At 43.3% G+C, this 17847-nt stretch overlaps 1 protein-coding gene across 4 annotated transcripts in view; it reads right to left on the reverse strand.

Moving 5' to 3' along the window:
* The window catches only part of KCNAB3 (potassium voltage-gated channel subfamily A regulatory beta subunit 3), a 185285-nt gene that overhangs the window by 38073 nt on the left and 129365 nt on the right, over positions 1–17847 (reverse strand). For 3 of the 4 annotated variants that reach the window (XM_073622923.1, XM_073622924.1, XM_073622922.1), the window contains exons 3-8: positions 14550–14587; positions 14323–14402; positions 12556–12630; positions 1979–2023; positions 1797–1841; positions 198–241 (exon numbers count right to left, since the gene is read on the reverse strand). In XM_073622923.1, coding sequence (XP_073479024.1) covers positions 198–241; positions 1797–1841; positions 1979–2023; positions 12556–12630; positions 14323–14402; positions 14550–14587 — 327 coding nt within the window. The remainder of the gene's footprint in view (positions 1–197; positions 242–1796; positions 1842–1978; positions 2024–12555; positions 12631–14322; positions 14403–14549; positions 14588–17847) is intronic. The other variant, XM_073622925.1, reaches the window with a different exon arrangement.

Below are 17847 nucleotides of genomic sequence, written 5' to 3' on the forward strand. Positions count from 1 at the left end.
TACGGTCTTCAGGATAGCAAGTGAGGAGAAATCTTCCCTAAGGGGACACAGACAGAATAAAAAATCTAATAAGCTTTCTAACCCCTCAATACTCTATCCAAAACCAAATATATTTCATGGAGTTGGGCTTTAAACCATATTATGGTATGGTTATATTTTACTTGCCCATTTGTTGTCTTTATTGACGGATTACTCACCTTCGATGATATGTTTCCGAGAAAGGCCCCTCTCGGTCTCTGCCCTGGACAAGGTAGAAAAGTTGGTTATTCATTTTGTTAAATGCATTCTCTTGAATTGTATACAAAACCTAAGAGCCATATGTTAAAGAGACCCAGCCACTGTCCATTCCGGGCAAAGTTACAGGTTATATATTATCTTGAAAGAACAACACCCAACTCATTAGGATTTATCTATTCTGTGTTCCCTACCAATTCAATTTTCAAACCCCCACATAAGTTCCAGTGGTGTCAGAGCTTACATAGGGTTAATGAATTCCTCCTCTCGCTGATGTGATATTGTTTGGGTCTGGCCCCGGCACTGCATCCTTGGAGGAAAGAGAAAAGGTCACCCATACCAAGAAGCACCGGATTTTCCCAGTGGCTCCAGTAGCGAAGGTATCAGCAGGCAGGGAAGGTTGTTGTTCCAAGAAAACCTGTCACTTTGACCTAAATGGGAACCAGTGAGTTCTAGAGTGTTAACTTTATATTAGGGTGCAACCCAATTTGGAGCTTTCCAATGTTCCCTTGGTCCCAGGTTTCAGTGTTTCCATTGTCTTTGGACCTCCAAAAGAAGATCTTAATTTTATACATCAACATCTTTTACTCTGAGAACTCCAAAACATATTCTGAGGGCCAACATGTGTAGGTCACATTGGGTTAAAATACAATAAGAGGAGAAGGAAAACCTCATAAGGTAATTTAAATTTGAATAGATAGCAAGATAGATATGTAAGCCAAAAATGTAAATAGATAGATATATAATAGCTAAATAGGTTAATGGACTTCTGACCATTACTCCCATATGAGCTTGCTGAACATCCCATACCAAAACCATGGGCACTGATATTAGATGGACCCTCTTGCATCTTCAACAGCCTACACCAGGGTTTTTCAACCAGGGTTCCATGGAACCCTAAGGTTCTTTCAGAGGTTGCTAATGGTTCTTTGAGTAATGAGCAACTTCTACTTCTCAAATAAGGCGCCACTGACACTATTGATCTTTTTAGCTATTTGTAAGGGGGTCATTCTTCCCAAAGACCACATAGGTAAGGAGCATTCTTCCCACTAACCATCACACGAATGCATCATGAGTTGTAGATAAAATAATCTTTGGCAGGGGTTCCCTGAGCCTGGAAAATTATTTCAAAGGTTCCTCTGTGTTGAAAAGGTTTAGAAAGGTTTAGAAAGTCTGGCCTACACTCTACTGGGAGGGCTCTCTCCAAGATTTTGGAGTGTGTCTATAGGGATTTGTACCTATTCAGTCAAAAGAACATTTGTGAGGTCAGGTACTTGGATGAGAAGACCTGGCTCACAATTGATGTTCCAATTCATCCCAAAGATGTAAAGTAGGGTTGGGGTCAAGGCCCTGTGCAGGACACTTTAGTTCCTCCACACCATACTCATCATACCATGTCTTTATGGAGCTGGCTTTGTACACAGGGGAACAGTCATGGTTGAACAGGAAAGGACCTTCCCCAAATTATTACCACAAGGTCCCAGTTAGATAGATAGATAGATAGATAGATAGATAGATAGATAGATAGATAGATAGATAGATAGATAGATAAAAACACTTACTGTCCTCCCCAGAAGATTTTGGTTGTTACTACATAACTGGAACGCCTCCAGAGAGAAAAGAGAAAAAGAGAAGATAAATTACACTTAATGGGGGTCTCCTTACATTGGGGGGTTTGCTGGGTATGTAAGTCAGATTAGGACAAACATTATTAGACTGACTATGTGAACTATATAGCACTCACCTCCACTCTTTCTTTTTAAGGATATTTCCCAAAGTCCTCTCTGCCCTGTTGAGAGAACACATACCACAAATATGTAACCAAAAGCAATCAGGACAGTCAAAAGCTATTAAAATAAACACATGAACCTTATACAGTGCCTTGAAAAAGTATTTGTACCCCTTGAAATTTTCCACATTTTGTCATGTTACAACTAAAAACGTAAATGTATTTATTTGGGTTTTTATGTGATAGACCAACACAAAGTGGCACATAATTAAAATACAATTCATGCCTCCATGCTGCCAAACAAGCCTACTTTGTCTCTCTTATTAATTCCTTGTCATCCAGTCCCCGTCGGCTCTTCTCAACCTTTAACTCTCTGCTTCGTCCACCACCCCCTCTACCCACTAACTCACTCACTGCCCAAGAGATTGCCAATCACTTCAAAGACAAGATCAATGCAATTCGTGAGGACATCTCCACTGTGCGTACATCTTCCCCACCCATCATACCTTGCCCAGCAGCACATTCAACCCTCTCCTCTTTTGAATTGGCTACTACGGAAGAGGTTACAAAAATTTTCTCGAATGCCCACCTAACCAATTGTCCCTTGGATCCTGTTCCCTCACAACTACTACGGTCACCCTCTTCTTCTATCCTATGCTCCCTCACCCACATCTTCAATCTCTCCCTTTCTAGTGGCATTTTCCCCTCCCCTCTAAAACATGCACAGATCACTCCCATTCTTAAAAAGCCCTCACTGGACCCTACCGACCTGAACAACTTAAGACCCATCTCATTACTCCCATTCACCTCTAAACTTCTAGAACGCTTAGTCTACAACCGTCTTAGCTCCTACCTCAATGAAAATAACCTTCTTGACCCCTTACAGTCTGGCTTTCGCTCGCAGCACTCCACGGAAACTACCTTACTAAAACTCACTAACGATTTACTAACTGCTAAAACCAACAGCCAGTACTCCATACTCCTACTACTTGACCTCTCTGCGGCCTTTGATACTGTTGACCACCCGCTCCTTCTCAATAAACTACATTCCCTTGGCCTCCGAGATTCTGCTCTATCCTGGTTCTCTGGCTATTTATCACAGCGCTCCTTCAGTGTCACCTACAACTCTGTCTCCTCCTCTCCATTGCCCCTTTCTGTGGGGGTCCCCCAAGGCTCGGTTCTTGGACCCCTTCTCTTCTCTATCTACACCACCTCCCTTGGTCACCTAATAACTGCCCACGGCTTCCAATACCACTTATTCGCTGATGACACCCAAATCTATCTGTCTACTCCTCGCCTCACTCCTTCAGTCTCCTCTCGCATTACTAACTTACTAACTGACATATCAGCATGGATGTCGCACCACTTCCTTAAACTAAATCTCTCTAAAACTGAGCTATTAATATTCCCCCCCGCCCGTGCCCCCCTCCATGACTTTTCCATCAAAATCAACAATGCAACCATCAGTCCCTCCCCTCACGCCAGGGTACTAGGTGTAATCCTAGACTCCGACTTGTCATTTCAGCCTCAAATCCAATCATTGTCAAAAGTTTGTAGAATTCACCTCCGTAACATCTCTAAAATTCGCCATTTTTTAACAAATGAAACCACCAAGCTCCTCATTCACTCCCTTGTTATCTCTCGCCTTGACTATTGCAACTCCCTTCTCATTGGCCTACCGCTCCATAGGCTATCCCCTCTTCAGTCTATCATGAATGCTGCTGCCAGACTTATCCACCTTACCAACCGCTCAGTGTCTGCCAACCCTCTACTTCAATCCCTACACTGGCTCCCAATCACCCAGCGAATTAAATTCAAAATTCTAACCACAACATACAAAGCCATTCACAACTCTGCCCCAAGCTACATCACTAATCTTGTCTCCAAATATCACCCAAATCGTCCTCTCCGCTCTTCTCAAGACCTCCTGCTTTCAAGCTCTCTCATCTCCTCCTCCCATGCTCGTCTCCAGGATTTCTCCAGAGCCTCTCCCATCCTCTGGAACTCGCTACCTCCATCTATCCGGCTAGCCCCTACTCTTGCTACCTTCAGGCAATCCCTGAAAACTCATCTCTTCAGGAAAGCCTATCACGTCTCCAACTAATCTCCTACCACTTCCACCAGCTCATTCCCCACAGTTACAACCTTTTGTACCACCTGCCCCACCCTATTAGATTGTAAGCTCTTCTGAGCAGGGCCCTCTTAATCCTATTGTATTGTATTGTATTATATTATAACTGTATTGTCTCCCTTTTATATTGTAAAGCGCTGCGTAAACTGTTGGCGCTATATAAATCCTGAATAATAATAATAATAATAATAATAATAATTGTGAAGTAGAAGGAAAATGATAAATGGTTTTCAAATTCTTTTTACAAATATGTGAAAAGTGTGGTATACATTTGTATTCAGCCCCCCCGAGTCAATATTTTGTACAACCACCTTTCACTGCAATTACAGCTGCAAGTCTTTTTGGATATGTCTCTACCAGCTTTGCACATCTAGAGAGTGAAATGCCCATTCTTCTTTGCAAAATAGCTCAAGCTCTGTCAGATTGGATGAAGAGTGTCTGTGAACAGCAATTTGCAAATCTTGCCACAGATTCTCAATTGGATTTAGGTCTGGACTTTGACTGGGCCATTCTAACACATGAATATGCTTTGATCTAAACCATTCCATTGTAGCTCTGGCTGTATGTTTAGGATCGTTGTCCTGCTGGAAGGTGAACCTCCGCCCCAGTCTCAAGTCTTTTGCAGACTCTAACAGGTTTTCTTCTAAGATTGCCCTGCGTTTGGCTTCATTCATCTTCCCATTAACTCTGACCAGCTTCCCTGTCCCTGCTGAAGAAAAGCATCCCTACAACATAATGCTGCCACCACCACATTTCACAGTGGGGATTGTGTGTTCAGGGTGATGTGTAGTGTTAGTTTTCTACCACACATAGTGTTTTGCTTTTAGGCCAAAAAGTTCACCTTCTTCCACAGGTTTGCTGTGTCCCCCACGTGGAAGAAGGTGCTCTGGTCAGAAAACTGCAAATGGGACCTGACCTGTCTGGTGTGTTCCTTGGCCTTCATGATGCTGTGGGTTCACTAATGTTTTCTAACAAACCTCTGAGGGCTTCACAGAATAGCTGTATTTATACCGAGATTAAATCACACACAGGTGGACTCCTTTTACTAATTAGGTGACTTCTGAAGGCAATTGGTTCCACTAGATTTTAGTTAGGGGTATCAAAGTAAAGGAGGCTGAATATAAATGCACACCACACTTTTCACATATTTATTTGTAAAAAATGTTGAAAACCATTTATCATTTTCCTTCCACTTCACAATTATGTGCCACTTTGTGTTGGTCTATTACATAAAATCCCAATAAAATACATTTAGGTTTTTGGTTGTAACATGACAAAATGTGGAAAATTTCAAGGGGTTTGAATACTTTTTTTAAGGCAGTGCATCCCCAATACAAATATTAACAATACAAACATTCACATTGCAGCTTCTCCCCTATACCATTATAATAATAAATAAATATGGAGCACAAGTCCAAAGAAATTATTATCAGTCCATAAATTGTGCTTCCAGCCAACAAATATATATAAGCAGAAGTCTTCACACACCACCAGGGGCGTATCTACCGTGAGGCAAACAAGGCATTTGCTTTGGGCGCCATTTTACAGGGGGGTGGTGCTGCCCCCCAGGCAGAAGGGACACCAGTGAGGACTGCAGAGAACAGGGATGGACTGGGCCACCAATCTGCTGCCCCAAAAAAGGCCGCCACAGACAGTGCCGCTTTACTGACAGTATTAATCCCGACCAGACCCGTAGCTTGCTCCATCTCCCTACTGCCCACTGGTTGCTAGAGTCGCAGCACCTGGTGTCTAGCAACCAGTGACATCACGCCCCCACTCTAATGCAGAGCGAGGCCAAGGCCCCAGCATATAAAGCAGAGGAGGGTTTAACTTCCTCCCCTGCCGCTCCATGCCTAGTGCTTTAACTTCACCCAACTTCTCCATCTTCTCTGGAGGTTCAGCATGCTCAGAGGGAAGGGAAGGGAAAGGGAACTGCCAGGACTCAGATCAGAGCAAATTTCTAAAATCTGAGGTGAGGTTGGGCACCAGGGATGGATTGGGATCATATGTGTCATGAGGGAGCCTGGCACTGCAGAGACCCATACAAAGAGGAGGGGTTCATGCTGGGACTTGAAGTCCTTCACTTTTGGGGGATGTAACACCCCCTGGGAGCTGAGGATGTGACACCCATGCCCCCTAGTGAAGGGCTACCAGCATGAACCCATGAGATCTAAGGGGTCACATCCTTAGATTTTAGGGGTTGTAGTCAACTCTCATCTTTTCAGATTCAACCAGTTCCATTTAAGTTTAAACTATTTATATATTTACTTAAAATAAAGTAAAGATGGTTGAATTTACAGGTTTCATTATTTCATATACAGTAAATACCTCTTAAAATAATATATACAACGTTTGTGATGGTACATAAAACAACAAAATATATGCACTTGTTATCCTCTTTTAATGTACAGAGAGGAAGAGTTGGCGCTCTAATAGGAAAAGGTGGAGCCTAAAGAGGAAAGGGGTGGAGCTTACAGATGAAGGGGTGGGTCTTAATCAGGAAGGGGCAGGGCAAATTTAAATGGGGGCGGGGCCCGATTTGAGTCTTGCCTACGGCAGCACAAAACCAAAATACACCACTGCACGCCACCCGGACCTCTTTTGAAAAGTGAATGCTCACCTCCAATAGTTGACCTTAATAAATAATCAAGGTCAAATGTGATTTTTGCCCGCTCCTGGGCTATGCTCAGAGTCATTCCAGGACCAGCTTCACACACCTGTCACTTTTACCACACATATATATTAATACCATACAACAGGGATATGCAATTAGCGGACCTCCAGCTGTTGCAGAACTATAAGTCCCATGAGGCATTGCAAGACTCTGACAGCCACAAGCATGACACCCAGAGGCAGAGGCATGATGGGACTCGTAGTTTTGCAACAGCTGGAGGTCCTCTAATTGCATATCCCTGCCATACAAGATAAAAATGGGACCAGTAGTGCTCTCCGTACAAACGTTTAATGAAGCTAATAAATGAAAATACACTCACATAAAAACACACACAAAGTGCTGTGAGACTCGCATTGCTTTTAGTACTTCATATGGCAACATCCACTTCTCACGTGACCCAAAGATAGCCGCGGTGTGACGTCACCCCTATGCATGTTATGCTTGGAATCAGGCTTCCTCAATAGGCAACGGCTCTGAGCATTGCCCAGGAGGGGGCAAAAAGCGCATTTCACCTTGATTAATTATTAAAGGTCAAATATTGGAGGTGAGAATTTCCATATGAGGTGCAGCATGTGGAGCATGGGTGGCGTGTAATGAACAGGACGACATCTGCGACATATGATAGACGTTGTTGGCTGGAAACACAATTTATGGACTAATAACAATTTCTTTGGACTTGTGTTGATATTGAGGACATTGCACTACATCATTATTTATTATTACATACCACAAATAATACAGGAAAAATTAACAGGTAGAATGCACTTTTAGGGTCAGCAGATAATTGAGTCTTTTGGTAATTGCTAAGGAAATACATCACCAGACCTGCTTTGCTATCATTTGGGGACTTTGTTGGTGAGATCTCTGCACAACTGTTATTTCCATTTTGTTGGGTTCCCACTATCCTTTTTTCTTCATTATTATTATTAATTGAGAATAATTTCCTTCTCTCCCTGATGTGATAGTGTTGGAATCCAACCACAGCACTGTATCCTTGGTAAGGATAGAAGGTATTTTGCCTTCCCATACCAAGAAGCACCATACATTCCCAATGGCTCAATTGGCAAAGTTATCAGCAAGTAGGGAAGGTTGTAGTTCCAAGAAAACCAGGCACTTTGACCTAAATAGGTGAGTTCTAGAGTGGTGGCTTAATATTAGGGTGCAACCCAATTTTAGGCTTCCCCAGTGTTCCCTGGGTCCCACGTTTCAGTGTTTCCATTGTTCTTGGACCTCCAAAAGAAAATCTTAATATTATATGTCAACATCTTTTACACTGAGAACTTCAAAAACATATTCTGTGGGGCAACATGTGGTGTAGGTTACTTACATTTTTAAATCGGAGGAGGTGGAGCACACAAATGTGGACAGAACCAGAGCCTGGGAATTAAGGCAGAGGAATCTTATGCCGTATACACACGAGCGCAATGTCCGACAGAAAAAGTCAGACGGGAGCTATGCATCGTATATTTTCCGATCGTGTGTATGCTCCATCAGACTTTATACATCGAAAATTCTGACGGACCTAGAAAGAGAACATGTTCTAAATTTTTCTGACGGAACCAATTGCTATCGAGAAAACCGCTCGTCTGTATGCTGTTCAGACGTACCAAAAACGACGCATGCTCTGAAGCAAGTACGAGTCGGAAGCTATTGGCTACTGGCTATTGAACTTCCGTTTTCTAGTCCCGTCGTACGTGTTGTACGTCACCGCGTTCTGGACAGTCAGAATTTGGTGTGACCGTGTGTATGCAAGACAGCTTGAGCGGAATTCCGTCGGAACTCTGTTGGAAAAACCTTTAGAGTTTATGTGTGTACAGGGCATTACTGTTGGAGTATCCAAGACTTTTAATAAGCAAGGGGCCCACCAGTCTCTATTTATACCAAAAATTAGTTCTTTTTTTATTAATAAAATAATTTCTTTGTGGACTGACCTTTTGAAATGAATCATGCTTACCTTTCATCAGAATTCCCTTCTCTTACTGAACATGAGGCCAACCTTGCAACTCCAGTTTGGACCAATGCAAGTATACATATTCCATACCTGGCCGATCCTTGTGGAAGCAGCTACTACTACAGTGATCTTTGCACTCTTCTGGGCTCCAGGCTGATCGGTGGAGATCATGATGTCACTGCACTATCTCTCTAACTCGTCCAATCAGAGAACGCTTTGCATTTATTGACAAAAAGCAAGGTGTTCTCTGAGCAGTGCCCATGCCCAGCAAGTGACCCCCTGTGGTCACTATGCAGCAGGACAGCTGGGGACACCAGAAGACAGCGAGGATCAATGTAGTAGCAGGAGCTACTACAGTGATTCTCTGAACAGAGATCCTACAGGTATGGAATATGTACAGTATACTTATATTGGTCCAAGCTGGACCGATGTACTTATGGAAAAGCTGACATACCTAACTTTCAGCTGTAATATACCTTCTAAGTAGATCTGTACTTGGAGTTGTACATGGAGTTGCATTGACAATATTTCAAGTTACCAATATAGACCAGGGAACTCACTTGACAGGTAACATCATCTATCAGAGCTACGTTTTCTTTGACCTGCTCTTAGTGATGATATCAGAGGCCACAGGAATAGAAATAGATCACTAATCCAGTATTATTCAATCACTCTCAGTAAGTGAGCGTTCAATCGTCTTCTGAGTGCTGGGGAAGGCTGACTACACACAAAATTCTATTTCAGCTAATTGAGGCAATACAAGATGACAGAAGAGACTTAATTACTTAAAGTGGGCCTTCAGTCATTTTATTCAACTTTCCATCTATTAAATCTTCTGCCCTTGTTTTAACTTTGGATAGTGAAACATTTTTTTCTGCCAGTAAATTCCTTATACAGCCCGCGTCCTGTTTCTTGTCTGGTAAAAAGCCTAGGCTTATGACATCATGCACAGCTCTCTCTCTCACTCTTGGAAGGAGGAGTCATAAGAGGGCCAATAAAAGCTGCAGAGCTGGAGGTGTGCCTCTCAGGGATGTGCAGTCAGGGGAGTCAGGTGAGGCAGAGTGTCACCTGCCATGAACATAAAAAAAACGATCGACTTAGAGAGTCGTAGCTCGGCGAATTTGAGGGATAGGTAGCTGAAGTCCTACTCCACCACTGGTCAAAATTTTGGGCTCCTACGACCTATGGTTCCGGAGATACAGACAGAGCGGCCAGTTTAAATACAGGCTGGCACACTCTGTTTGAAGCAGACTGAGAGGATGAGCTCACAGTGCCTCTCCTCACTTCTTGTCAGAGGCACTGAGCTCAATGGACAGCTTAGAGTCTTGGACCAATGGTAAAGTACCCTTAGCCCCAGCTGTCCAATAAACATGCTGCAGTGGAGGCACGCCTCTCACTGCAGTGTCATAGAAGGGGGCATGTGTCTAAAACACAAATGCTCCCTTCCAGCCCAGCCTTCTTAACTACATGGAAAAAACATGGGTGTATGTGTATAAGATTTACCCACAAGCCCATGGTTTTCTCACACAGTGAAGAGGGAGAATGAGAATCTGCTGCTGCTGGAAAGGTACAAGCTAAATCATATATTTATAAGCTATATGTTGTAAGATAATCATGTATTATTTATCTATTTACTGTGAAATTACTGGTTGGAATTTATAACTTCAAACTTCAGTAATTTGTCCGTTAAGCCACCTGCTTGAGTACAGATTTTGAAAATATAGTAAATTACCGTAAAAATAATATATAATAATTTTTTGTATATTACTTATGGTAATTAACCCCTTGCCACCCAGGCCAATTCTGACACTTCTTTCCTACATGTAAAAATCATTATTTTTTTGATAGAAAATTACTCAGAACCCCCAAACATATATATTGTTTTAGCAGACACCATAGGGAATAAAATGGCGATCATTGCAACTTTTTATGTCACATGGTATTTGCGCAGCAATTTTTCAAACGCATTTTTTTTGGAAAGAAACTGTTTCATGAATAAAAAAATAAAAATAAAAAACACTAAAGTTAGCCCGATTTTTTTTATACTATGAAAGATGATGTTACGCTGAGTAAATAGATAGCTAACATGTCATGCTTTAAAATTGCACACACTCGTAGAATGGCGCAAAACTTCAGTACTTAATAATCTCCATAGGTGACGCTTTCAATTTTTTTACAGGTTACATGTTTAGAGTTACAGAGGAGATCTAGTGTTAGAATTATTACTTTCTCTCTAACGTTTGCGACGTATGTAACCTGTGTGTATCTTGGCTCTGATATTAGCCAGTGCCTCACCAGCCACTGACCTCACCGCACGTCTCTGGTGCCTCTGTGTGTCTTTGTAAATCCAGGAAGTGAACAGGCAGCAGCTTCAGCTGCCCACAGTTAAAATGGCTGCAGCCAGACTCCGTGGAGGGAGATTTCTGCAGCATATTTGGCAAGTACAGAATCACAGTATATATGAAATAATTAGCAAAGTGGTTGGAGGAAAGCTTCAGAATGGCAAAGTTGTTTTTATTACAAAATTATGTGAGCAGACTGCAGTTCCTCTTTAAACTGGATGTACAGTACAACAGGTTTATTGGTTTAACAGTCTTAAGGTGGACATACATGACCATACCTCCCAATTTTTTGAGATGGGAATGAGGGACACCTATCAGCAAAAGTATACAGGCATAGGACACACCACTGGCCATGCCCCCTTAAAGGAGAATTGTATAAAAAAACAAGATTGGTTAAACCCACAAGTGCTTTTTTTTTTACCACTACTATTCCTTTATATTGGCTTTTGGAATTTACAAATGCAGCAATTTAGAAATCAGATGAAAGGTTTAGTGCTGGAAAACACTTTTCGATAGATAAAAAGTGCATTTTATATACATCTATATAGATCAGACCAAAATGAGGGACAATTGAGAAGGAATGAGGGACAGAGGGACATTGCTCCAAATCAGGGACAGTCCCTCCAAATCCGGGACAGTTGGGAGCTATGCATGAGAGATTGAAGTGATGAAAATTATAGGGTATCTTAAAACAAGAACAAAAATGGAATATATTAAAGACCTTACTGTTCCTTAGATGTGGTGGCTGCAATGTTTTATGCTTTTTTTTCTCTCCTTCATTTTCACGTGGTGTTTCAGCCATTAACACACGTAAAGGAAGATTGACTAACCCTGGAGCACACAGAATCTGGTGCACCTGTGCATGGCGGCCAATCAGCTTCTAACTTCAGCTTGTTCAATTATAGGGGTTGTAAACCCGCATGTTTTTTCACCTTAATGCATCCTATGCATTAAGGTGAAAAAACACCTGACAGTGACCGGCCTCCCAGCCCCCCCCCCCCCCCACCCCCTTTTATTTACCTGAGCCCTGGAATTTCACCCGGCAGGGATGCGCTGTCCCTCTGCCCGGGGTTTTCGGCTCTTGATTGGATAGATTGATAGCAGCGCAGACATTGGCTCCCGCTGCTGTCAATCAAATCCAACAACGCGGGCGCCGGGGGGCGGGGCAGAGTCATACAATCGGCGGCTATGGACGCCAAATGATGGACTCGGGGGTGCGCCTGCAAGGTAACCCCCCGGGAGAGCGCTTCTCCTAGGGGGTTATCTGATGTGAGGAGGAGCCGTCAGAGCCACCGAGGGACCCCAGAAGAGGATGTTCGGGTAAGCATGACAGGTTTTTTATTTATTTTTTTTAAATACTCAAAACTTTAGAATAATTTTAAGCTTTCACAATAAAACTTGTAAGCTGTTTCTCTGCAGAGCTGCACCAGATTTTGCATGCTCCAGTTTTAGAAATCTGCCCCTCACTGTCCTAGGGTGACAATGCTCACTCACCGTACTGGACCTATGGAGAGGTGTGGTAGGACCACAGAAGTCTTGTGCCTATGATGGGTGTTGTGACTTTCAGTTCTGTTATAGAAAAACAGTCATGATTGGTTTATACAAGAACCTGGACACAGTGTTTAAATATTATACCTGGGTAGGTAAAGGAACCTGGCTGGTGGGTATCTGGGGTTGCTTCCTATTCAGTGTGTGTGTGGCAGTTCAATAATTAAAGTGTATCTAAAGCCAAGATTTTTTTACACTCTCATTTTTGAGATCCCATAAATGGGTATCATGTGTATAGTTGTACTGAATGTTTGTAAGGCTGGAGAGCTCTTATGTCTACAAGTATCCTAACGTATTCCATGAATTTATTTGGTGGCCGTTTGAAGTTTTACACTTCTCTTTATATTGCTGTACCATTGTATGTAATTGATTTAGCTGAATTTTTACTAGAAAATGTAAATACTCTTTTCTATTAGCAGAAATGCACTTGTATTGCTCCTGCTCCAGCAATATATGCTGGCATAGCTGAGTAATGGCCACACCCCTTCCACACAGTCTTCCACAGACTTTTGTTTTTTCTTTTATGTGGTTGTGCACAAAAATCAAACACCTAAGTGTACAAAAAAGTGCATGTGAAAAACTCACACAGAAAAGTGAACTTAATGGTGTGTCTCTAGTCCACCTCCCAAAGAAGTAAGACTCTACCCTGACACCCTCCCCCCACCCCCCTGGGGCGCAAGGCTCAACATGGTCCACCTAGCCAAAGGGCCTGAAGGACCCCTCTCCTCATAGTCAGTCGAAGCCAACCACGAGTACTAGCTGAGGGGCTCTCCCGGAGAAAAATTCCTTCCCCCCCCCACACTTCACGGTAGGCCTGAAGACCCACACCTTCCACCCTAGTGAGAAAAATAATCACAGACAACAGTGCAAGTGACAAAACAGTGAGAAACATAAATTAAATAAATAAATAAAAATAAATAGTGCCATTGACTAGGCCTTGTGGCCTGGTAGCCAAAATTGCTTCGGATGTAGCCAAAAGGCCTAGCCCATAGAGACCTCGCTCAGAAAAAGGTGACGTGGTCTTGTGCTCGTTCACACCCAAGTGATTCTACGAACACCCCTAGGCTGACCAACTCCCAGGGGGCACTGGCAACGCAGGCTCTCTGCCTTCCCAGCCCATGGCCAGACCAGGTAAACCCATTTAAATCAGGAGGCATTGGGCCCCTCCAATCATTCCCGAGGAATTACTCCCAAGCCCCACGGGTTTCTGTTCCAGCCGGTTGAACCTTCAGAACCCCCATCATACCAGCAGATATACTATATAGCCAGCCATTCCTACCAAAAGGTCAGAATGGTGGCACAGCACCCCTAATGGACACTGATAAGAACAGCTACTACACTTGATCTTAGCCAAAAGGTAGTGTTGAGGAAGAAAGGGGTCATGTTGACCAGGTCTGTGAGATTAGTGAGAGCACTCGGCAGCGTGGTCAAACTCTGCTGCCATATTTACGCAACGGTATAACAGCAAAGTGCAGGTAATGTTAAAAATGTCTATTAGTATTACAATGTCTATCTGACTGCCCATGTAGTTCTGTAACTTTAATTGGGCTTTAAATCCCAGTACTAATAAATCTGAGTCTTCCTTTTTTTTTTATTAACATGCTAAAAAAGTGTAACAGCTTGTTTCAGCTGTTCCTTTTGTTATCCCATTATCTTACAAATCAATTCTTCCTTCCATCTACCAGGTGTTTGGCTCTAGGGCTCACACCTTACCTCCCTGCTGCATACACCTCCGCAGTATCGAACAGATTGACCCCGTGTTCGTATGCAATTGTCATGAGATTTTCTGCCATCTGGTGGAAGATAAATGGACAGGATTAGTAGTTTCAGCAGTCTTCATGGAACCTCCGTAATACTATATGTCCTGAGCTGGCTTTTACTGTAGTGTCCTGACCACCTACAGTAGCTGGCTTCCTTGCGAATCTCAGCTATCTCCTTACCTCATCTGTAATCTGAGATCCAAAAGTCACCCAGGTGCCTGCAAGAGAGGGAACAAAACTATTAAATAAATCCAAGATAATTCAGTAACAAAGACTGAGGTGCAATGGTAACAAACACCATTTAGAATTCCATAGCATCAAAAAAGATCTTGGTTTATCATAGTCATCAGTATATTGATTAACTGGTATGGGTTACTGTACTTAATGGCTCTTGGGATTGTCTCTATTTTAGTACATTTGCAATACAAAGCTGATTAGCAAGGGGTGATATTAACCCTCTTCCCTCCCTTGTTAACATTCCCCATGCCCTGTGCTGGGAACACATCATTAAACTTCTCCCCTTGAGAGCCATTAGCTAACCCTTTGCATGGCTTGTGGCTCTCAATCACCGCTGACAATCAGGAATCAATTAGACTGGTTCCCAGGCATGTGATCAATATGTCAGCTTTGATCTAGTGATCACATGCAGGATGGAGTCTGCTTTGACATTATCAGCTGTAGCACTATCCCTGCAGGCAGGGCAGGACTTAGGGTGGTGGGGGCCCCTGGGCTTGAGTCACTTTCGGGCCCTACCTTCTATACATATGCACAGCTCTATAAAACAGAAATAGAAAAGGACAAGGTGCGCCAGACTCTGTGCAGTATTAAAGAACTTCTGTTTAATTGGACAAGACAAAACAGCCAAATGGCTACTCACAAAAGTAGATAATATATAAGCGTATAAGCGGGGGATACTGTACTGGTATTAGTCCCTTTGTCCACGATTAATAAAAGTAATAAAAATGGATAAAATGATAATTACCGTAATTATCGGCGTATAACATGCGCTGGCGTATAACACGCACCCCAAGTTTAGGAGGCAATTTTAAGGAAAAAACTTTTAGGAGGGAAGTTTAAGGAAAAAAAACTTACATTTAAATGACTATCAATGCAGCCTTGTCAGTGTCCATCTGTAGCCGTGTCATTGCAGCCCTGTCAGTGTCAGTGTAGCCTTGCCCCAGTGTCATTTGCAGACTTGTCAGTGTAGCCTTGCTCCAGTGTCATTGCAGCCTTTCAGTTTAAAAATGGCGCCACCGAGATACAGAGCCGGATGTCCGACAACAATTGTCCGATGGAGCATACAAACGGTTGGATTTTCCGCCAACAATCTGTCATCACACAATTCCCGGTGGAAAATCCGATCGTGTGTACGAGGCTTAAGGTTCCAAAAGTAACAAATTAAATTAAACAGTTTTTAGATAAACTGGATCTTCCCAAACTTAAGCCGATAGAAAGAGAATCTCTAGACGGTCCTATATCCCTGGAAGAGTTAAAACAAGCAGTAGCACAGACTCCTAATAATAAAGCTCCAGGAATGGATGGACTTCCGACGGAAATTTACAACAACAAAAAAAAATTTAGTCAGATTTTGTTACCTGAACTATTGGAAGCATTAATTGGAATTGGAAGTGTATTGAAATGGTTAAGGGGAACCCTATTTGCTGCTTGCTCGTCCCCCCCCATTCTGGCCTGCCAGGCTGCTTGCTCGGATAAGGGTCTGGCATGGATTTTGGGGGGTGCCCACGCCATTTTTTAAAAATTAATTTTGGCGTGGAGTTCCCCTTAAAATGCATACCAGACACAAAGGGTCTGGTAGGAATTTTGGGGGGGACCCCACGCTGTTTTTTTTACAATACATTACAGCCACAAGCAATTTTGCATTAAAATTTTTTCCTTTAGAAATGTCATTTTGGGGAAGCGGATGGTGGTGCTAGCCAGCGTGGAGTGAGTGTGTGTGTCCACCCCGCTCTCCCCGTTTCATGAATGTGCTGCTCCGGGGATAATCACTGCATATTTCTCCTATGCTGGAGTCGTGAGAGGCAGGCTGTGGGCTGCGGTGACCTGTCCGCCTTTGCTGTCTCCTCCCGGCGCTCCCGGGATAAACGGTGACTCTTTCCGAAGCTCTCTCTATCCACAGCCTGATAAACACAGGCGCAGTACGAGTACGAGTGAGAGCCGAGTGAAACTCTCGCGAGAACAGGGAGGAGGGGACGGAGCCCAGCTACGAGAACTAACTGTTTGGTGAGCCCCCGCCGTGGAACCCTCAATGCACCAGGAGCTGAAACGGTATTTGCTGCCCCAAGGAGATCCGGGAATAGAAGTGAGTACACGCTTTAGATCCGGCAGAGTTGTTGGGGAGAAATCAGCGTGACTTGTCAAGATCGGCGGGATGATGTATTGAACTCTATCCCTTTCGTTGGTTAACTGGTGGTAAAGTGGAGGAGGAAAGTAATTATTTCAGATGTACTGAACGTCTGGTGGACTGTAAAACCCGCTATAAGCTTGGGGGGTAGGATAAATATTAGGACTGTTGGTGAAAGAGAGCTGTGACCCTTTAATCTACTACAGTCTATTGTGCCTGGTTAAAAGTTAAAGGACATTACCCTGTGGTTCAATAGCCTAACAGGGGAAAAGGAGAAGTGATCGGGCAGCTGTGATTTATCTGACAAGTTGGTTAAATCTCCTTGAACTGTTGAAACACGCATACTGGTTGAGAGGGGATTGGAGGGGTGTAAATAGAACCTTGCATTAAAGAGATAGTACTTATCTGTGCTAACCCCTTCTGCGGTTCCCTGGTTTCCCCCGTGCCCCACTTGTTCCCCACTGGTGGTGTTAGGTATCCAGGTACATAAAGGTAACAATGGCAATGTCAAGGAGGAGAGGGGAGGAACCAGCCAACATGGAGAACTTAGGGCCCCAGTCGTTACGATCTGCAAAGGAGAAGGGGAACCAGGCGGCAGCAGCTGCAGCAAAATTGGAGAGGTTTGCACACACTCCTGAACAGACCCCCATTAAGAATGGGCAAGCTCCGCAACCTAAGACCACCGGGGATAGGAAAAGTTACGGACAGGCATCCTCCACCCCAGCTGGAGTAGGGCATAAAAATCTAATTGTTAATAAAAATTCAGGGGCAGGGGAAAGAGTCCAGGTACCACCACCAGCAATGGCCTCTGCTACAGAGGTAGAACCAACCCTGAGGGAAATTTTTCAAGCGATCAACTCTTGCAGAGCATCGGTTGAGGGGTTAAGCTGCCAAATTAAAGAGATCAAGGATGAACTATTACTAATAAAGCAGGAATTGCAAAAGGCAGTAGATAGAATAACCGGCTTGGAGGGAAGAGTGAGCCAAGTGGAGGACGATGTTTTTCCCCTACAGCAAGATGTTAAATCTATGAAGGAACAACTGGGTAGAATTAATGAAAAAATGGATGAAATGGAAAACCGCCTGAGAAGGGATAACATAAGAATAGTGGGCCTC

This window comes from Aquarana catesbeiana, linkage group LG03 (genome assembly GCF_042186555.1).
Source record: "Aquarana catesbeiana isolate 2022-GZ linkage group LG03, ASM4218655v1, whole genome shotgun sequence".
NCBI lineage: Eukaryota > Metazoa > Chordata > Amphibia > Anura > Ranidae > Aquarana > Aquarana catesbeiana.